This window comes from Pan paniscus, chromosome 9 (genome assembly GCF_029289425.2).
Source record: "Pan paniscus chromosome 9, NHGRI_mPanPan1-v2.0_pri, whole genome shotgun sequence".
Lineage (NCBI taxonomy): Eukaryota > Metazoa > Chordata > Mammalia > Primates > Hominidae > Pan > Pan paniscus.
Window position 1 is genome coordinate 73042889 of NC_073258.2, and position 21077 is coordinate 73063965.

At 51.2% G+C, this 21077-nt stretch overlaps 3 protein-coding genes and 1 pseudogene across 17 annotated transcripts in view; 2 read left to right on the forward strand and 2 right to left on the reverse strand.

The window, feature by feature from the left end:
- The window catches only part of LOC100967430 (leucine-rich repeat-containing protein 51), a 29110-nt gene extending 12632 nt beyond the window's left edge, over positions 1-16478 (forward strand). For 4 of the 5 annotated variants that reach the window (XM_063608655.1, XM_008968670.4, XM_063608656.1 and 1 more), the window contains 3 exons: positions 320-525; positions 1804-1952; positions 2235-3751. In XM_063608655.1, the coding sequence (XP_063464725.1) occupies positions 320-525; positions 1804-1952; positions 2235-2376 (497 nt within the window). In that variant the 3' untranslated portion in view covers positions 2377-3751. Of the gene's footprint in view, positions 1-319; positions 526-1803; positions 1953-2234; positions 3752-11812; positions 11848-12738; positions 13060-14762; positions 14960-15445 lie in introns of those variants that run through there. The other variant, XM_063608657.1, reaches the window with a different exon arrangement.
- Positions 4148-10258, reverse strand: LAMTOR1 (late endosomal/lysosomal adaptor, MAPK and MTOR activator 1). The gene is made up of 5 exons (XM_008968672.4): positions 10034-10258; positions 5967-6112; positions 5637-5714; positions 5145-5271; positions 4148-4770 (listed from the first exon to the last, which is right to left on the reverse strand). The coding sequence occupies exons 1-5, from the start codon at positions 10073-10075 to the stop codon at positions 4678-4680; spliced, it is 486 nt and encodes a 161-aa protein (XP_008966920.1). The 5' UTR covers positions 10076-10258; the 3' UTR covers positions 4148-4677.
- LOC112441319 (small nucleolar RNA U13) lies at positions 10923-11019 on the forward strand (annotated as a pseudogene).
- On the reverse strand, positions 13220-19672 carry ANAPC15 (anaphase promoting complex subunit 15). Of its 11 annotated transcripts, none has more exons than XM_034933297.3 (6): positions 19524-19672; positions 18316-18370; positions 18031-18160; positions 17399-17458; positions 16941-17078; positions 13220-14445 (listed from the first exon to the last, which is right to left on the reverse strand). In XM_034933297.3, exons 3-6 carry the CDS (start codon positions 18148-18150, stop codon positions 14191-14193), a joined length of 573 nt encoding a protein of 190 aa, XP_034789188.1. In that variant the 5' UTR covers positions 18151-18160; positions 18316-18370; positions 19524-19672; the 3' UTR covers positions 13220-14190. The 11 variants fall into 11 exon arrangements, with proteins under 11 accessions (XP_034789188.1, XP_034789187.1, XP_034789185.1 ...); XM_034933296.3 differs by having other exon boundaries at positions 18031-18155; positions 18286-18370; XM_034933294.3 differs by having other exon boundaries at positions 18286-18370.
- Positions 19673-21077: the final 1405 nt, after the last annotated feature.

Consider the following 21077-nt stretch of genomic DNA (forward strand, 5'->3'; position numbering starts at 1 on the left):
GCCCAACAATTCTGGTTCTTAGTTTTCCTCAACCCCACACTGGTTTGGTATAAAAAAGACCCAGTGGTACAGTGGACATGAGAAGTCCATGTGACCTGGAAAGCCAAGAGCTTGAGATAGAAGTCTCTGGCCCTTAGTCTAAACTTACTGATTGCTGGAAGCTGTGGGACAGGGTTGCACTAGACTCAGGCACAGGGCTGTGGCCCTTCCAGACCCTCCAGCTACAGCCTGGATGGCTAATCTTTCCAGCTCTGTCCCTTCCCACCCCCTAAAGCCAAAAAAGCAAAGATGATACCCAAGTCTCACTTTGTCCCCACAGATCTGGTAAATGAGGAGCCAAGGACAGGACTACGACCACTGAAGCGTTCAAAGTCGGGGAAATCACTGACCCAGTCCCTGTGGCTGAATAACAATGTTCTCAATGATCTGAGAGACTTCAACCAGGTGGCTTCACAGCTGTTGGAGCACCCAGAGAACCTGGCCTGGATCGACCTGTCCTTTAATGACCTGACTTCCATTGACCCTGTGAGTTCCTAACAGTAGGAATCCAGTCAGGGGAGCCTGAAGCCACTTTGTTCAGCCCCCAACCTCTCCACTCCTACATGTTATCAAGGAAGTAGTGAGGCAGCATGGTACAGTCCAAAGCACAAGGCTAGGGGGCCAGACAGATAGATGTAGGTTCAAATCCTGGGTTTGCCTCTTACTGACTATGACTTTGAGCAAGCTACCTAACCTCTCAAAACTGCAGCCTCCCTGTCGGAAAAATGGGGATAATATGCCAGTATCATAAAGGTTTTGTGAGGATTGAATGAAAATACATGAAAACCACCAGGCACAGCGGCTCACGCCTGTAATCCCAGCACTTTGGGAGGCCGAGGTGGGTGGATCACAAGGTCAAGAGAGATCAAGACCATCCTGGCCAACATGGTGAAACCCTGTCTCTACTAAAAATACAAAAAATTAGCTGGGCGTGGTGGCGGGCGCCTGTAGTCCCAGCTACTCGGGAGGCTGAGGCAGGAGAATCACTTGAACCCAGGAGGCAGAGGTTGCAGTGAGCCGAGATTGCGCCACTGTACTCCAGCCTGGCAACAGAGTGAGACTCCGTCTCAGAAAAAAAAAAAAAAAAAAAAAAAAAAGAAAAGAAAAGAAAATACATGAAAACCAACAAACAACTGGTACATCAGAGGCTGAAGTAAAATTGTAACTGTCACTGCGCACCCACGTGACCTGTGCTGGGTTCTCCCGTGGAAGAGGTAGTCAATAAAGTACAGCACTTACTTTCTCTGAACTCAGATTCAAGTTTTAAGAAATAAACAAAGTTTGGCCTTTTCTAGTCCAAGATCCCTAAGAGGGGAAAAGAGCTGGAGCATGACTTGGAAACTATTCCCCTGGTGTGGTGATCTCAATTTAACCAGTATTTTAAAAGCTTCTTATGTGCCTAGCATGATGCTCTGTCTTCCTGTTGCTTGCTGTGATAGAATCGTAGATCACCAAAGCTGGAAAGGTCTTCAGTGAAGGGGCAACTAAGGCTGAGAGAGAGGCAGGAGAGGCAAGTCAGTGGCAGTGCTGGTACCCAGGCCCATACTCCTGACCCTCAGATCACAGCTCCTTTTCAGTGTGATGCCCTGTATGTCTTAAAACATAAATAAAAGTAGGTTAGAGTCATACAGTATGGCTGTGGAGGGTTGGAGTGGAGGGCAGGTTGTTCCCCACATTCTTCCTTCTCTGCCCACGAGTCAGCCCTGAGCAGAGATTCAGGGTCCTGTCCTGTCTAGCCTGGCTTTTGGTTTCCCTCCCCAACAGGTCCTAACAACTTTCTTCAACCTGAGCGTCCTCTATCTTCACGGCAACAGCATCCAGCGCCTGGGGGAGGTGAATAAGCTGGCTGTCCTTCCTCGGCTCCGTAGCCTGACACTCCATGGGAACCCCATGGAGGAAGAGAAAGGGTATAGGTAAGTGCCCTGCCGCTGGAGTTAGGGTCTAGCTGGGCTCCCCTAAAGGAAAGGAGGAGGAGAAACAAGAAATCTACGACCATTCTTCTGCCATGCTTGGACCTGGGAAGGGAGTAACAGACCTCTAAGCATTCCTTGCTCTCAGTCAGGATAAACCTAATCTTTCCCAAACTATGCTCAAGTCCCTCCATTCCTTGCAGTCAGGGAAGACAACAGCAACTAGTGGAGGGGGAAGGGGATTCTGGTGGGGGTGCTGGCCCCCAGCCTAAGTCTTCCCCACAGGCAATATGTGCTGTGCACCCTGTCCCGTATCACCACGTTCGACTTCAGTGGGGTCACCAAAGCAGACCGCACCACAGCTGAAGTCTGGAAACGCATGAACATCAAGCCCAAGAAGGCCTGGATCAAGCGGAATACACTTTGAGGCTCCCACGACCCTAGTAGTCCTAAAGGCCTAAGCATAGACAGCATGGTTTGACAATAAATAATTTGAGCTGTTGAGCAGATGAGAAGTCACTTACACCTTGTAGAGATGTTCTCTAACTCAGGCAACTGCAAGTAGCTCTAGCCTTTTCTTTTCTTTTTTTTTTTTTGAGACGGAGTCTCACTCTGTCGCACAGGCTGGAGTGCAGTGGCACGATCTTGGCTCACTGCAACCTCAGCCTCCCAGGTTCAAGAGATTCTCCTGCCTCAGCCTCCCCAGTAGCTGTGCTTAAAGGCGCCTGCCACCATGACTGGCTAATTTTGTTGTTGTTGTTGTTGTTTTGAGACGGTTTCACTCGTCACCCCAGCTGGAGTGCAGTGGTGCGATCTCAGCTCACTGCAACCTCCGCCTGCCGGGTTCAAGCGATTCTCCTGCCTCAGCCTCCTGAGTAGCTGGGATTACAGGCGCCTGCTACCATATCCAGCTAATTTTTTTTTTTGAGACGGAGTCTCGCTCTGTCGCCCAGGCTGGAGTGCAGTGGCACGATCTCGGCTCACTGCAAACTCCGCCTCCCAGGTTCACGCCATTCTCCTGCCTCAGCCTCCCAAGTAGCTGGGACTATAGGCACCTACTACCACGCCTGGCTAATTTTTTGTATTTTTAGTAGAGACGGGGTTTCACCGTGTTAGCCAGGATGGTCTCCATCTCCTGACCTTGTGATCCACCCACCTCGGCTTCCCCCAGCTAATTTTTTATATTTTAGTAGAGACAAGGTTTCGCCATGTTGGCCAGACTGGTCTTGAACTCCTGACCTCAGGTGATCCGTCCGCTTTGGCCTCCCAAAGTGCTGGGATTAGAAGCGTGAGCCACCACGCCCAGCCTTTTTTTGTATTTTTAGTAGAGATGGGGTTTCGCCATGTTGGCCAGGCTGGTCTCAAACTCCTGACCTCAGGTGATCTGCCCACCTCAGCCTCCCAAAGTGCTAGGATTACAGGCATAAGCCACTGCACCTGGCCAGCTCTAGTCTTATTTTGCTGAAAAAGGGAGGCAATTGAGGGAAAGGCCTGCTGGCCTGGGACACTGGAGACGTGGGTTTACCACACAGCCTTGGGAAATTTATCTAACTCTCTGGGCCCCTTTGTACTTTTCAGCTTAGAGATTTGGGGGTTAAAGTAGATCAGTAATTTCCAAACTCTTCACAGAGTACCAGGGTCTGTAGAGATGCCTCACAGGCCTCCATGACAGGCCAAGAAGATGGCCTATGATCTCTGAAACCAGCCCCCACTTCAATCAGATCAAAGTAATCCCATTCTGTTTTATATGCTGGGATTCTGCTTCAGATTTCATTTGATAAAAAGAATCTTCTGCTCAAAAACATTTGCTTGCTGACTCCATATTAGGTATTCCCAGAAGAGCCTGGTCTGCTTTCTCTCTCCACCCCCCAACCCGCCATGTCTCCCTTCACCCCCAGGGGCTGTTGGTAATTCCATTGAGTCTGAGGCAGGGCCCCCAAGAATCAAAGCTGCCTCAGATTCAGGTCTGTTCAGCTTTGACAGTGTTCCCATCATCACTGGACAAGGGACAAGAACAGTCTCATCCAGTCTGAGGTTAGCCCAAGCCAGGTCTCAGCTAAGAGCTGACACCCTAAACCCTTGTCTCTTGGGTTCATCTTCAATATCCCTGGAAGATGTCCCCTTCCCCCCATCTTACTCTCATAGACCTAAGTAATCAAAAGTAGAATGGGTAGGACAGAGGGGCCAGAACCAGCACATGGATGAATATACTTCCTTTATCGAGGGTGACAAACCAAAACAAAAAAAGACCAAACATGTAAAAACCCAGGGTTCTAGAAATACAAACTCAATTCATTCAAATTCAAGCTCATCCAGACCCTGGTCACAAACCCTAGTGAGGTGCATGTGAGCACCAAGTCAGGGAGAGGGGGCAGGAGTGACTCTGAGGCCAACAGAGAGGGTGGGAAGGGGATCTCCCTAGGTCCCCTGGTGATCACCCCCCACCCAAACTGGTATCTCCACATTCTCAATGACTATGAAGACATACCAGGCTCTGTCCTTTTGGCCCCCACCCCATCCCTGGCCAGAGCTTCAAAGGCCAGTCCCAAAAGGTTCTACCCTCACTTGCTCAGGCTTCTAGCCTTCCTCTTCTCCTCCTTCTTCACATTTTTCTCTGTGATTAGTAGCAGGTTAGGGTACTGTATAAGCCGCAGTGAGGCTGGGGGCCAAGGGGGTGGGGTAGAGATGGGATGAAGAGAGGAGAAGAGCTGTCCAAGGACCCCTCTCTTCATGGGATCCCAAACTGTACAACCAGCTCCTCTTTTGCGTCCACACGGATCTGAGAAAGTGCACTGTAGGCATAAGCAGCTATCCTGGAGACCTGAGACAGAGAGGGGCCAGGGAGGAGAGGAACAGAGACAGGTGAGGAGGGCGATCAGGAAAAATGGGGAGGGGAGATTAGATGGTGATGGAGAAGGAGGGAATGATGGGGAACAGGAAGGCAAAGAGAAAGACAGGGATGGGAGAGACAGAAGGAAAAGAACAAAGGGGAGTGAAACAATAAAGGTTGCAGGAAGGAAATAGGAAAGACATAAAAAGTTAAGAGAACGAGGTGGGAGGGAGCTGGGGCCTACAAGGCTACCAGGCTCCCTAACTCCACCTTCCCTACCTCCTCTGAGGCAGAGTGGGTGAACCCTCTGCCATACCCTGGGCAGTGTGGGAAGGGTGGGCAGGGGCAGGTGAGGGGTGTCTCACCTGCTGCAAATCAGAGAACGGGATGGGCTCACTGGCCAGCACTTGGTGGGGCTGGCTGGTAAGAGACGGCAGCGGTGGCAGCTTCTTCCAATGGGTCAGGCTGCTGCTCAGCACAGCCAAGCGGGTGCTGACCAAGAGAGAGGGGGTGGGGGTAGGCAGTTAAGCCACAGTCTGCCCTGCCCAGCCCAGGTAAGCCTCATCCCCTCAGGCCAGAGAAGCAGGGTGTCGAGGAGGGGTATCTGGGAGGGAAGGTCTCAGCTCATCACAGACTCAATCTAGGCCCATCTCCCTTGGCCTCAGCACCCTCAAGAGTGTCACAGGGTAAACAGGGCTGACATGGATATCTACTGAAGCACCCAAGTGATCTGTGGTCAGTCTCCAGGGCTGCACCAAATGAGAAGCTTGGACTAGGTGCCAGGCTCCAAAGCTGGAACAGTGATGGAGGGTGGGAGCCCAAGTAGCCTGAGGGACCCACGCTGGCCAGGTGCTCACCTGTACTGCCTGGCACGGTCCATGTACTCATGCTGCTCCATGCCCTGTGAGTCTGCAGCAGACACATCAATGATGTTGCTTTGGGGAGAGGAGACAGAGATGACATGACAGGTGCTTCCGAGAAGGACAAACAGAACTCAGTGCCAGGTACCAATTCCAGGGCTATTTGACACCAGTTTCCCTCTTGCCTACTGGAGCAGGGCTGGACATGGAGGCACCTCTCCCCAGTGACCTTGTCCCATCCCCCATGTCCTGAGCCTGGTTCCTTCTATCCTAGCCTTTAATATGGATAGAGGAGCTCTGACCCAGGCCTGGTCCTCTGACACTTACCTGGCTGTCTTGGCAAGGATGGAAGAGAGCAGGGCCTGCTCATCAGTGCGAGCGGAAGGCAGGCTGTGGTAGTTGGGCTCGGCTCCATTGAGAGCTTTGGTAGGGGGGCTGCTAGGGTCCAGCAGCAGCTTCCGCTCCTCTCGGTCCTAGAAGTGGTCATGGGAGAGAAGTCAGCCCCAGGACCCGTAGATCCTGCCTTTCACGGGTGCTACCCTCAGCCCAGCTCTGACCTTAAACACCAAAAATGTTTCTATAAGGAATATCCAAAGTGCCCAGCTTTATGGAATGCCAGATAAGACTCAGTTCCTGCCTATCCTTGGGAGCTCAGCTGAGTTGGTGTTCTAGGATAAATGAGAGTGGAACCAGGCAGTCCTAGAGGCCCTGAAAAAATGGACAGAGGCACAAAGCAGGTAGTCAGCAACAGCCCTGGAGCTTGAAAAACATTCTAGGACCTGGCAGAGAAAGGATACTAGAGGCTGGAAGACAGAGGAGCTGAGACATAGCAAGCACTGGGATCTAAAGGGGAAATCAGTGCAAGTCAAGAGCCCAAGAACAGCCTTCCTCATCCCCTAGGACCAGGCCCTCCCCAGCAAAGCTGTTTGCTTCCAAGATGGAAGCCCTGGCGAGTCCAGACAAAGCCCTAGGCCCCAAGAGAAAGCAAGCCCAACCTCTCCATGGCCATTTCTCAAATTACGTCAGGGCAGGAATCCCAGCCCAGCTCTGGGTCACACAGTACAAGTGTGTTCCCTTCTTGAAGGCAGGTCCCTTCGAAGGTGTTCACCCTCCTGTGCTCTGGTGCTCTTTTTGTACGTGACTCCCAGAACCAAACTGAGTGTACATGATGTATCCTGATCTGAGCAGTACAGCTGTAGCCATGTATGGTGATTCACACCGGTAATCCCAACACTTTGGGAGTCCAAGGCAGAAGGATTGCTTGAGTCCAGGAGTTTGAGACCAGCCTGGGCAACAAAGCAAGACCTCGTCTTTGCAAAAAAAAAAATTAGCTGGACTTGGTAGTGTGAGCCCTGCAGTCCCACCTACTTGGGAGGCTGAAGTGCAACGACCGTATGAACCCAGGGTTTGAGGTTGCAGTGAGCTAGGACTGTGCCACTGTACTCCAGTCTGGGCAAGAGAGCAAGACCCCATCTCAAAACAAACAACAATGGAGCTGTTCCCTCCCTTGCTAAACCACCTGAGTAGCCCATGTAAATTTTCAGCAGCCCTGTTACTGCTGGCCTGTGCTGATAATCACAACCCCTGAACTAATGTAAGACCAAACCAAGCTTCCTCATTGGTTTGGTCTTCCTCCTTGTCCTCTTTCAGTCCCCTGTTCTATCTACTGTAATATTTCTGGATTTGACCCTGCCTTGAGACCATCAGCTGCAAATCCTTGCTTGCTGTATCAGCAGTAAATCAGAAAAACAGACCTGCTGCGTATCTATCCAACCCATAAAGAGCAAGAGTGCCCTGAACAAAGCCAAGGATGGGCCCAGGGGGACATCCTGGCTAATGCTGACTCACCAACCTTCAGTGCCAGACTCCTCAATGCTCCCCTCCAGGCCTATCTCAGTTCCTCAGTCTTTCCTGCTGCAGGCTGCAGCTCCCCTGCCCACAACTCCACAACTCTCCTTGTAGAGGGCTACTTCCTCCTGCCCTGCTTAGGGAGGCCCAGCCTTTTCACCTTACTCTTCGTTCTCAAGGCTAGGTTGCCCAAGTGTCCTCAGGCAATTTGATCCAGTTCCCAACAGCAAGAGACAGAAGCTGTGGGCTTTGCCCCATCACCTCTATAAACTCCCAGACACCCTTCCTCCCTAAATACATAGGCTCAGTATTAAAGAGCTAAAAAGACAAAATGTTTGCCAAAGATAAAACTATGTATTTCTAAGGAAAGCTGGCTCCATAATGAGGCCCAAGTTAGCTTCCTATGTGTCTGTCCTCCCAGCTCCACTTCAGACAGATCTTCCTGCAGGACAGGGTAGTCTCTTCCCTATCAGGGGTTCTTCAAGAAGAAGGTTGGCTGATCACTTCTCAGCCTTCAGCTAAGATCAAGTGAACAACAAGGTTATTTTCTTGAAACCCAGACTTAAAGAAGAGGCCATGCTACCTACTTCAGAGCAGACAAACATCACCCCACTCCCAAAGTGCGAGTGGAGCATGGGTTAGGTTTGTCACATCAAGGTTTGTCTCTGCATTAGTGTAACCCAAGAGGCAGGGTTTCACTGTCTACCTTAGCACAGACATAGCAGCCTGCCCGTGACTGGCCACCTGGTCTAGGGGCATGGCTGAGACAGCTTGGCCCCATGGATAAAGTACATGGCCTGGCGTCAGAACACCTGGGCATTAGCACTTCTCAGCTTGGCCAAATCACTTAGCTTCTCTGAACTTCTTCCTCACCTTTAAATAGACATAACCCACACTAATATGACGGATGTCTGGCAAGAGTCAAATTAGATAACTGTGAAGGCCCTTTGTAAACTGTAACGTGTTGTATATTTTTTATTATGATAAAGAGACAGAGATGAGAGTCGGAGAGGGGCCTGCCCAAGAACTCAAAGAGGGACTGTGGGATGGTGGATGGTTATGGCCCTTGCTACATGAGGCCTCAAATCACCCAGCAGTGATTAAGCACCTTCTCTGGGTGTTAGGAACAGAAATGAGAGCCCCCCAAGGAGAAGGTAGAGATTCAGGAGAGCAGCAGGCCCAGCTCTCCCTTCCAAGTAGAAGCTTGTATCCTTTCTCATACGGCATTAATCCTTCTTGACTCATTCCCTGCAAGAGTCCATATTATGCTTTAAGGGACAATTTCCCACTAGGCCACAGCTCTCCCAGTAGGCAGGGTTATTGTTGTCTCTTTCTCAAAAAGGTGGAAGTGAAGTGAGAGGTATTAGGCACGACACATGCCTAACACAGGGCAAAGGAAATATGTGTTCATTGGGTGTATGGAGAATTGAGAACCAGAAGCCACCCTTGCTTCCCATACAAACGACATTTTCCTAGGCTTAAGCCCTTAATCCAAAATACGTTCACTGAAGAACGAACTACTTCCCAAGTACCAGTGATATAATCTATTTTTGTGACCATCTTCCCCATTAGACCGTGAGCTACCTGAAACCTTTCTACTCTCTGAGGTCTACTATATGTTCAAATGTAGAATCCGGGCTTAGAGACGATCAAAAAAAGAGAGTAGACAGCAACTTGAGACTTCATCCTTGAATGTCAGGCCAGGCAGGGCAGGGATTAGAGTGTGGGGAGAAGTGAGAATGCACTAAGAGGAAGAGGGAGAATTTAAAACTGTACAGGTCTCCCCAGCCTAACCCTTTCTCCAAAGGGATCAGATCTACAGCCAAATTCTCAGAATAGGCATGTCTCCAGCTAAAGGAACCCTCAGGCCCCAGGCAGACTGCACTGAGGCAAGCCAAACTCAGAACCAAATGAACTTCCCGCTCCATTTCTCTTTTCCCACAATCTAGCCAAAGCTAAATCCTCTTTGTTGCTTCCCAATTTCCCACATGTCCCGATGTCCTCACTGTATCGATTAAATCCTTCATTGGCCAATTCAAAGGCCACCAAGTTCCAGAGTCGTCCTCTGGCCCTAGACTAGCAGCGACCTTCCTTCTGCAACCCCAGGGACTAAGACGATACACGAATTCCTGATTCATCTCAGGAAAGACTAACTCAGGGCGTCAGCTTACCCACCCCTAAAATGGATTCGCAAAGCCCACTAATACACAGAAGACACAGGAAGCTGGGGAAGGGAGTGTTTCCCGGGGACCTAGAATGAGGATCCTTGAATCTGAAAAGTTTTGAAGGTAGGAGCAAACGGAAGTGGTGGGAGCGAGCCGGACAGGCGGCTGCCTGCACACCCCGAGGCGGGGACTGTGTAGAAATCTGGGGCTTTAACAGGGGTAGGAGCCCGGCTTGGCGTCTCCTCTGTAATCTGTCCCCTCCAGGCCTCCGTATTCAGTGAGCCCTGCAGTCCGGCTGCCCGTCCTCCGCAGGTTACTTTCTGGGCCCCATGCCCCAGTGTCTTAGCCCTCATTCCCGAGCCCCGCCTGCCGCGGCCGCACCTGGTCCGAGTCCTCGTTCTCGCTGCTGTAGCAGCACCCCATGGCCGGGGTCGGGCCGGGCGCTCAGGCCGCGCCGAGGAGGGACGGCGTCCGTCAGGAGCCCTTCCGGTCACATGACCCGCGGCGGCCTCCCGCAGGCAACCACCCGCCCCCACCCCCCGTATCCCCTGTCCCGGAGCCGCTTGGCCGCCTCAGTCAATACCCCGGCTTCCGGTCCCGCCCGCTAGCGCGTGATCGTTGTCAACCAATGGGAAGGCGTAACCGGACACGCAAGCACGTGATGCGGGGAAAGGGCGGGGCGGATCACATGACTTCATCTTTCCAGTCTCTAAACTGGCAGTAGTGGCCGTCGTGAATTGTGTTATGCGTTCTCGTGGCCACTAGGCCACTTTTCTGGGCCATTGAGCGAACTCGTACCAAATGCCCTCGTATGCCCTTGTGATATACTCTTCTAAATGACATGCGAGGGGCGACTGGGATCCAGGCCTGATGCTCCAGATCGTACGGTCTGGGTGCACACACAGAGGATCCAGATGACCAGTACCTAGTCGGGGAACACAGAGGGTGTATCGCCCAGCTGGGCTGGGGGTGAATACACAGAGGGTGTATTCTCCACCTGGGCTGGGGATCTGCGACTTACAGGAAGAAGGGACCTTATACTACCCTCACATGCTGACGCGCAGCAGAGATAAATCCTGGTAGAGGAGATAGAAGCCACCTCACTGACCTCTCTGCTTTCAGGCTTTTATCTTTAATTCTGCCTTTTTTAACAGCACCCATTGTAATCGAACGCACAAAGCTGACCATCAGTTCTCTTTTCCTAACCCCCGCTCCATGTCTTCCCTTGGGCCCTGAACACAGGTCCAAGTCCGTCCAAGATTGTATAGTGATCCATTTGTTGTTCATGAGCGTGTGATTGGGTGTTCACCAGCATGTGTCAAATGTGCCACCCTCAAATCTTGTTTTGGCACATTACCTGTCTGGCATAACAAAGTCATGCAGAGCCTGACACCTCTCCCACTGCACGTTCTGGGGTGAAGGGTGGAGGGGTGAGCAATGTGTTTCACTGGACATAGAGAAATAATGTAGTTTCCTGATTGATCTACTGGACTTTGCACATGCAGCCTGGTCTGCCTACTGTCTTCGAGACTCAGTACAATGTCCTCCTGATTACCTTCTCTGACTCCATTCTCTGGACATGCCCAGCTCGCTATGCTTAATCCTCATCCAGTGTTAATTCATGCATTTATTGAATCAACAAATATTTGCTGAGCGTCTACTATGTGCCACACATTGTTATATCTGGATATGCAGCAGTTCACAAAACAGCCAAAGTCCCTGTAGTCATGGAACATCCAATAGTGATCACACTATATTGTATTCTCTGTTCCTGGGTCAGTCTCACCTACCAAACTTGGGAGTTCCTGGAGCACAGTGACAGGTTCTGACTCTTACCTGTAGCCCAAGGCATGGCCTTGCTTACAGAAAACTTGCATATCAATGAGTATGTTACAGTCACCCCATCACCTTGGCTCACCCCATGCCCCATCTTCTGATCCAAGGTATTGGAGAAGTCACCAGATCTCATACCTCTTATAACCCCTCAAATCAAGACCCTGAGGTTCTGTAAATCTTTTGAGGTTCCTGAAGGGTAGGAGGCAGCTCAAGCTCGTCCCTGGGGCTGGTAACTTGAACTGCAGGTCTCAGGTGACAGCAGCAGCCTCAGCATGAATAATTGAAAGCCATTCCAGCCTCCTGCCTCAGGGTTATCCCCCACAGCAGGCCCTGGACTCCCCCACCTGTCCTGTGCTCTGGTCCTCCAGCCCAGGTAAGCAGGGCCCTGGATTGTGGGTTCCCAAGCACACCAGTTCAAGCCCACCGCATCACTCACCTATTCACACCCATCCATACACTCTTTCATTTTTACTCCCCGCCATCACCAGGGGCCTTGCAAGAAGGCCGGCAAGGAGGTCAGATCTGGATGAGGAAGAGAATGGTCCAGGACATGGGAGGAGAGGCCCATTCCCCATAGGTCCCTGGAGAGAAGAGCTGAGTAGAGGGAAAATGTGTGCTGTGTGTTATGTGTATGTACACATTTGTGAAGGGAATTCTGAGACAGCACAGGAGAAGAGGGGAATACAGCGGAGAGGAGATGGGGCTGGAGAATTATTAAAGAATCAAAGACTCCTCCCATCCTCAGGGAAGAGCAGGCAGAGGGAGAGTCCTGGGGTGGGAAAGAGGACATCTCACTCTAACACCCTATGGGGTATTTTGATTGCATTTTACTGAGGCAGGGCACAGTGATAGTGAAGGTGTTTTTGACTGCAAATCCATGCTCTTTTGCTACACAGCAGTGGTCAGAGGAGACCAGGCAGGCAGAGGGTAGGGTTGGGGGAAGATATCCCAGAGGTGAATTAGTGAAAGGGGTCCTGAAGAAGGGGTGACTTCAAGGATAAAGAGAAACAAGTCAGGGGAACAATGTGAAGATGGGACCAGGGGTTGGGACCGGGAAGAGGTGGTTTGGGGCTGGGTGCTGAAAGTAGACAGTATAGAGTCCTTGAAAGTACACAGGCTTGGAATCACACTAACCTGGATTCAAATCCCAGTTCTGCTCTGTGACTCTGGACAAAAGACTTAGCCTTTCTGAGCCGTGGTTTGTGAAATATAAGGATAATAATTGCTACTGGCAAAAGCTACACAAATAGGCAAATTGTGGGTATGGGATTCCCTCCCTACCTCCCTCCACCCCAGGGCCCAGGTAGGGACCATGTCCCCTGCCATTGCATTGGCCTTCCTGCCACTGGTGGTAACATTGCTGGTGCGGTACCGACACTACTTCCGATTGCTGGTGCGCACGGTCTTGCTGCGAAGCCTCCGAGACTGCCTGTCAGGGCTGCAGATCGAGGAGCGGGCCTTCAGCTATGTGCTCACCCATGCCCTGCCCGGTGACCCTGGTCACATCCTCACCACCCTGGACCACTGGAGCAGCTGCTGCGAGTACTTGAGCCACATGGGGCCTGTCAAAGGTCAGTGTTCCCTAGCCTTCTGCTCCAAGAAGTACCCCCAAGACAGTGAAGGAATATTTGGGATCTGTTGCTGCTTTACTGGATGAATTGGGCAGGTTGTTGATCCTCTTTTAGGGCCTCTTTTTTTTCTCATCTGGAAATGAGGAGCTTGGACTAAGTCATTTATTCAGCAAACATTTATTGCCACCTCTTTTGTATTAGGAATGTGCTAGGTGCCAGGGAGAGGGGTAGAGGCCACAGAGATGAATGAGCCACAAATGCTGGCCTCAAAGGAACCATAATACACAGTGGAATAACCATCTCAGCAGATAACCCATAGCTTTGTAATTATCTGTCTCCACATCTTTCCTCTCCACCATGGAGGCTTCCACATACCATTTAGGGTAGCTGTCTGCCTGGATTTCTCTCAATCCCAGCGTAAGTGCTTTTAGGGTCTTATTTAAGAAATTCGGCTGTGTGGTGGCTGGTGCCTGTAATCCCAGCACTTTGAGAGGCCGAGGTGGGCAGATTGCTTGAGCTCAGGAGTTTGAGACTGGCTTGGGCAACATGGCAAAAACCCATCTCTACAAAAAATACAAAAATTACCCGGGCATGGTGGCACATGCCTGTGGTCCCAGCTACTTGGGAGGCTGAGGTGGGAGGATTGCTTGAGCCCAGGAGGCTGAGGCTGCAGTGAGGTGTGATTGTGCCACTGCACTCCAGCATGGGTGACAGAGCAAGAACCTGCCTCAAAAAAAAAGAAAAGAAAAGAAAAGAAATTCACTGACTGGGCACGGTGGCTCATGCCTGTAATCCCAGCACTTTGGGAGGCCAAAGCAGGAGGATCACTTGAGCCCAGGAGTTCGAGACTAGCCTGGGTAACAAAGCAAGACCCCCGTTTCTACAAAAAATTTAAAAATTAGCCGGGTGTGGTGGTGAGTAACTGTGGTTCCAGCTACTGGAAATGCTGAGGTGGGAGGACTGCCTGAGCCTGGGTGGTCAAGGCTGCAGTGAGCCGTGATCACGCTACTGCACTCCAGCCTGGGCAACACAGCAAGACTTGGTCTCAAAAATAAATAAATAAAAGTTCATCCAATTCCAAGATCAGAAATACATTTGATGAGCAATAAAAGGGGAATGAAACTACAAATTCTAACAGAGACCTTTCATAAATCTGAAAGATAGGGTGGTTGTTTCTGCCTGGGACTTCATGGAGAAAGAGCAACATTTGAACTGAATCTGGAAGTTCTGAGTTGGCCAGGCAGATGGCGATGGGGGTGGGAAGGGCAAAGCCAGCCACATACACACATGTGGCATGAAGGAATGAGACAGCTTGATGGATTCTGGGCACAGTTGTTTGGGATGGCTGTGATACAGGCCACAGGTGGGAAGTACTGACAGATGAACCTGGAAAGGTAGGATAGGATCAGGTCCAAGGTCCTGAATGCCAGGCTGAGAATCCCAAGTTCAATCCCAAAGGCCTTCAGCTCACAGGAGCCAAGGAGTAATAAGGTCAGATTTGTTGGAAGGATTCCAGGGCTGGTGTGAAGACTACACTGTAGGAGACGGGGACCAGGAGGGCAGCTGGGGCTATGGTACAAGAGACAGATGAGACCCCGGCTGGTTGGGAGCTGCAGTGAGGCAGGTAGGCATTTGAGATATCTTTTATCAGGGGCCCTGCATCCATCTCCCATGTCTTCTGCAACAGCTATCTCCCCTCATAGGTCAGATCCTGATGCGGCTGGTGGAAGAGAAGGCCCCTGCTTGTGTGCTGGAATTGGGAACCTACTGTGGATACTCTACCCTGCTTATTGCCCGAGCCCTGCCCCCTGGGGGTCGCCTTCTCACTGTGGAGCGGGACCCACGCACGGCAGCAGTGGCTGAAAAACTCATCCGCCTGGCCGGCTTTGATGAGCACATGGTCAGCCTCCCATCTCCCCAACCCAGATTTCTGTCACCCCAGGCCTTGCCCCCAGACATCCCTTGTGAAGGACTCCCATCTAAGGAGAAGGAAGCACCTCCACTCTGGGGACTGTGATGCTGGATGGTGTGTGAGCTCCTGCCCTCCTGTCCCAAGTCATCTGCACATTATTTTTCTGCCGGATGACAAAAGAAACAGCTAAGAGGAAGGTCTCTGGAACCCAGCAAATTTGGGTCCAGCTCTTACTCTGCCTCTTGTTAGCTACGTGACCTTGAGCAAAGCATGCATCCTCTGAACCTCAGCTTCTTCAGAATGGAAATCACAATACTGATCCTGACTTCTTAGGTTCTGAGGTCAGAGGAAATGTGAGAACACTCATGGGAAGCTAAGCCAGGACCTGACATGAAGTAAGCCAGATCCTGGTGGGGTCTTGACTGGGAGAACAATTCCCCCGACCCTCACCTCCAGCTCCCCTTATCCCCACAGGTGGAGCTCATCGTGGGCAGCTCAGAGGACGTGATCCCGTGCCTACGCACCCAGTATCAGCTGAGTCGGGCAGACCTGGTGCTCCTGGCACACCGGCCACGATGTTACCTGAGGGACCTGCAGCTGCTGGAGGCCCATGCCCTACTGCCAGCAGGTGCCACCGTGCTGGCTGACCATGTGCTCTTCCCTGGTGCACCCCGCTTCTTGCAGTATGCTAAGAGCTGTGGCCGCTACCGCTGCCGCCTCCACCACACTGGCCTTCCAGACTTCCCTGCCATCAAGGATGGAATAGCTCAGCTCACCTATGCTGGACCAGGCTGAGGTCCAGGCCCAGGGGTACTTACTGATGCCCACCCCCACCCCCACCCCCACCCAAGCAGGGACCTCAAAATCCCCTCCCTTTCCTGTTTGGGGCCTTGACACATGCTGGGCTCAGGGCTAGGGAGTCTCTCTTCCCACCTCTGACCTCTTTCAGCCTCTACACTGACCTCAAGTGTCAAGTTCTATCAGGCTGCTTGGTCTCACTAGGCCCCCTCTTTCCAGAGAGAACCATGGACTGACAGCAAGAAGCCTGAGCTCCCGACCCAGCTCTGTCACTGATTTGCTGAGTGACTCCAAGGGAATCCCCACCTTGCTCTGAGATTTAATCTTCTCTCTTAACACGAAGGAAGCTGGATGGGAGAGCTCCAGGGGCCTCCCAGTTCTCGGCCTCAGAAAGCCTCCCATCCTCAGCCCATGCCATTCTGGGTGGGATCAGAGGAAGTGGCAATGAGTTAGACGCCCTGCAGGAATAGCTGGATGCAAGCTGGGCCAGAGAAAATGGCACAGAACCCTGGACCCAGGGCCAGGGATGCCCTGGCCTTCCCTAACTCTGGCCCACCTAGCCAATTAGGTGTGGCTGATGTCCCTTGAGTGCCCTCTTCCTAAAGCCCAAAAGAAGATGCTGGACGCCTCTGGGCCCCACCAACAAATAGGGAATAGACATGGGTGGAAAATCACTCCTTTGTCTTTATTAAAGAAACTTAGAAAGAGACCAGACCTGGCAATCAAGGGGTGAGGTACTGGCCAGGAAGGTGGAGTGGGGCTCAGGCCCTGGGGATTTCAAGTGCAGACTGATGGCCTGGGAGGGGCCAAAGAGACCAGATCCTGGCAGCAGCTGAGGAGGTGCCCAAGGGCACTTTCAGGCACTGGGGCCATCAGCTGGTTCTGTGGGCAGGGGTTGGGGGTTGGGATGCAGGGTAGTTTGGGCTGGCCTGGAATCTCCCTGAGGCCACCCTGCCTTGTCTACCTAGATCATCCACTGGTCCTGATCCTGTTCGTTGCCTTCCATGTCCACCTGGAGAGGAGGCTGGGTGTGGGTGGGGAGGGGCCTCAGCCAGCCTCAGCCCCAGATCCTGCCCCTGGCTGGATCCAGGGTTTCTGTACCCCTTGGCCATCAATTGGGTCAGGAGCAGGGGCCCAGGAACAGAGGCCCTCCCCCATACCCCTTGCCTACCTCATTGACCTCTCCATCATCCGGTGACTCATTGTAGTCATTCATCTCGTCCATGTCCTGCATATCCTCATCATCCTCTGAGTCCTCTTCACTATCCTCATCGTCTTCATCATCCTCTTCTTCCTCGTCATCATAGTGCTGGTGGGCAGGACAGAGCCTGTAAGCCCTACAGGCCTGCGTGGACCAGTTCAAGAACTGACCCACTTGAGCCTCTCTCTAAGGCCAATGAATGACCCCCTACCCCCTGACACTCCCTCCTTGAGTCTAGCAGGCTGGTGCATGTTCTGCAGGACCTTAATGCTAGGCCCAACGCCCACCCCTTCTATCTCCCCTTTTTGGCCTTTACCCAGATCTGAGAACCACAACTGCTCTGGGTCAGAGACAGGACATTCAGAATTAGAGCAGAGCCTCGATCCACTGCGGCCCCCACGCAGGCCCCACCTGCTAGAGCCACTCACCTCTGAGGCTGGCTTGCCAATAGGAACCAGGTTGTTGTCTTTCTCTGCGATGCTTTGGAGCTGTGGGCAAAGGCACAGAGGAACAAGGCCAGAGCCCAAGTAGGGCAGGTCAGGGGCATGGGACTGGCCCATTCTGCCCAGAAGACAACCCACACGTGTTGGGGAGAAGCTTCCTCCCAGTTCTCAGGGAGATACAATCCCTTTCTTGTCATCTGCCATTTATGAACTTGATCCAAATACTTAAACTCTCTGAGCCTTGTTTTTTTTTGTATAATTATGGTGAGGATGAAGTGAGAGACTTATCAGCCCAGAAAGCATCATCTGCTAGATCCTCAATTAATAGTCAAAATTATTTCCTGTGCTTTAGGGAAAAGAGCTTGGGCTGAGTGTCAGCAGCCTGGGCTCTAATCTGGCCCAGAAGTCACATGGTACCCCTGTAAAATAGGGTACCACAAGATGAGAACCTTGGCTCCCTGGCTCCCAGCCCGATTATTCCCAGCTCAGGGCAAAAAGCTCTTCCTGGGTAGATTTCTGGAGTAAGGCTGGGTCATGGCCCACTGAAGGAGGTCTCTGTCTGTGCTGGGGTCTCTGTCTATGCTGAGGTCTCTGTGCTGTGCTAGCTGCTCACTCACCCAGGCCTGATGCTGCTGTTCCTGCTGCTGCAGCTCTGTCTCTTCCACACAGGGTCGATCCAGATTAAACCACAGAGTCTCAGTCACACGAGGGAAGAGTGAGGGGAACAAAGTGGACATGGCTCCTAGACTGAGGGAAAGGGTCAAGTGAATGTGTTTTGCTTTGTTTTTGTTTTTAATTTGGTTGTAATTTGATTTAGGGATAGGGTGGAAGACAGCAGGAAAGCAGCCCCTCCCCCTAGGAATCAGACAGACCTGGCTTTGAGTCCTGGCTCCACCACTTACTAGCTGTTTGACCTTGGCTGAGTCACTTAACCTCTCTGAGCCTCAGTGTCTTCATCTGTAAAATGGGGATAATAACAATTATACCACTGTCAAAGTTATTCTGATAATTAAGTAAATAATGGATCAACAAAGCTGTTTGCAGGCTGTTCAAGGAGGGACGAGAATGGGAGTCAAGTGTAGGGATAGGAATCCAGAATGCAGACTGGCATTATGAAATTATACAAAATTAGAGGTAGCAGGGTTCTACTGAAACTATCCCTACCTCCTCCACACACTAAAACCTGCTTTTTGACCCTTTATGATGGCCCATACCACACCCACCCAGTGTCAGAAATTTAGGACACTAACGACCTCTCATGAATCACAGCCAAATGTCGGGGGGGAGGGATTGTAGCATATGCAAGCAGGGTTCAGTAAGACATTCTAGGAGGCATGAATAAGTGGATAAATAAGTAGATGGAAGATTGAATGGATGAACTAACATTATAAGGGTACAATCAGCTTTGAGCGGCTGAGGGAGCCGACCAGGCGTGCCAGATAATCTGAATTAAACTTAGGACAGGCGAACTGAGGCCCAGCGACAGGCAGAGACTGGCTTTAGGTCATACAGTGAGTCGGGGCTTAGAACTCCTCCGTGAAAGAGATGAGCAGGAGAAAATAATCGATGCCTGGTCCTGCTTTTGTCTTAATTTATCTGACCGACCCAGGGCCAGCCGCTGCCCTTCCCTGTATCTCAGATTCCCAACCCGCGTAATTAGGCACGACGGTAAACACCCTCATGTCCAAGAAGTACTGACAGACCAGCGATCTCGGCTCCAAAAGCCCAACCCACCGTCGGAAAGCCACCGCCCTTTCTTTGCTCATTACGATAATGACCATGCAGTTGACCAACAGAAAGAAAGCAGGGCGGGTCTCAGACAGAAATTTGGCCTTATAGGGTTGCTAAACGCGAAAAAAGCGGGGCCTGGGTAGGACCAATTAACTGAAAGAAATGCTGGGTGACAGGAAGTCACACCAATGAATGACGGACCTTGTGTGACGGGGTGGGGCTTAGTCTCGAGGAAGCGGCCAATGAGCTGGAGCTCTTTAAGGGTTAAGGACTCTCAATATGGAGCTCCTGGGGAGTCGGGTCAAAGGAAATGGGTTTCTCTGGGGGAAAAAGGAATGAAGGGGCAAGGAGACGGTTGCAGCCTTGCGTCTGTACTTACCGCGCCGGGAGGCTGCTGCCGGCGGCGACCCGGAAGCGCTTCACCCAGCCTGAGCGGAAGAACCCACCAGAATCCGGGACTCACCAAACGCATGCGTCCTTCGTCTCCTTTTGTTTTCCCCGCTCCCGCCCACTAAACCGGATGTGACGTTGACCTACCTTAGTCACATTGTTAGGGAAGGAAGTGTGCCGCGCCTACCTATCTGCCCCGCCTTGAGTCTCAGCCAGTCGGCCTCTCCATCCTGGCCCCACCACTACGGCCTCGTTTAACCCCTGCCCCGTTTAACCCCTGCCCCGTTTAACCCCTGCCCCTTTGTTGCCAGTCACCATTTGCTTGTTAACCCCTTCTGAAGAAGAGCTGACAGCAACCTTTTAGTGCGAGGGCCATTCGTCCTGCTGCATCCCAGAAAACTAATCTGTTACTACTTCAGAATTGCTGGTTGATGTTACGCCCCTCCTATCTGTGCTCTCTCAGCTTCAGTTTCCCGTTTGAGCATATTCATTCTTTTTTATTTTTGCTCTGAACAAAAATGTTTGAGTTACAATATTACTATATTCCAGGCCTTGCTAGAAACTGGGGATAAATCTATGAATATGGTCGCTTCCCTGGAAGACCTCACAGTCCAGGGAAGCCAAACCCTGCAGACATGCAGTAGACTTAGTGGTCTCTCTTAAGGTTGCCTGTTGAGTTCTGACATTGGAGATTATGTACAGACTTGAATGACTAGTTAGCCTCAGGCACAGCATTCTGTTGCTGGGGGAATCAGCTGCCCTCCTCAGGCCTGGGCCAAGTACCCTTAGAGATCCCCCTCGTCACCTCTCCCATTCCTTTGCTGATGCCTCTGTTCTAGTAACCTCTGACTCAGCTTCCCCTTTAGAGATACTCATGCTTTCTGGCAACAGAGGTCCTTCAAACCCAATTCCTATTAAACTCCATCACTTACCAGCCTCTTTCAGGGACAGCAGTTATCCGCATTTCCAGTACTGTCTTGGCCAGATGTGTGAGTTTTGGCAATTCCTTTTCCTCTCTCTGGACTCAGCTTCTTTGTCAACCAGCATCATAATCTCTGCCCAGCCTTCCTTCTATCCTGGGCTGATGTGAAGATTGGATAAGAATTGTTCAAAAGGTCGTGTACTGTGCATATTGAATGTGATTATATTGCCAAATAGCACTGTTTGTTATAGTTTTTCATTAAAGAGTAAACTTTGCCTCTTGGAAATGACTACCTTTTTCATTCATTCAACAAATACCTACTGAGTGCCTTAGTATATGTCCATCACTATTCTTAGTAGTGGGTATACAATAGTAAACAAAACAGACCAAAAAATTCCCTCTTTTCATGCAGCCTTCATTCTGAGAGAGGTAAACAATAAAGAAGATAGATAAATAAAATATGTAGTTGTAAGATTGCAGTAAATAAGAGAAAAAATAAATCTGAGAAGTGGGAATAAAATATTTGCAGGGGAGGTGTTTTATTTCAGATTGGGGGGCCAAAGTCACTGGGAAGGTGACTTTTGAGTAAAGGTCTGAAGGAGCAGAGAGCCTTCTGATATT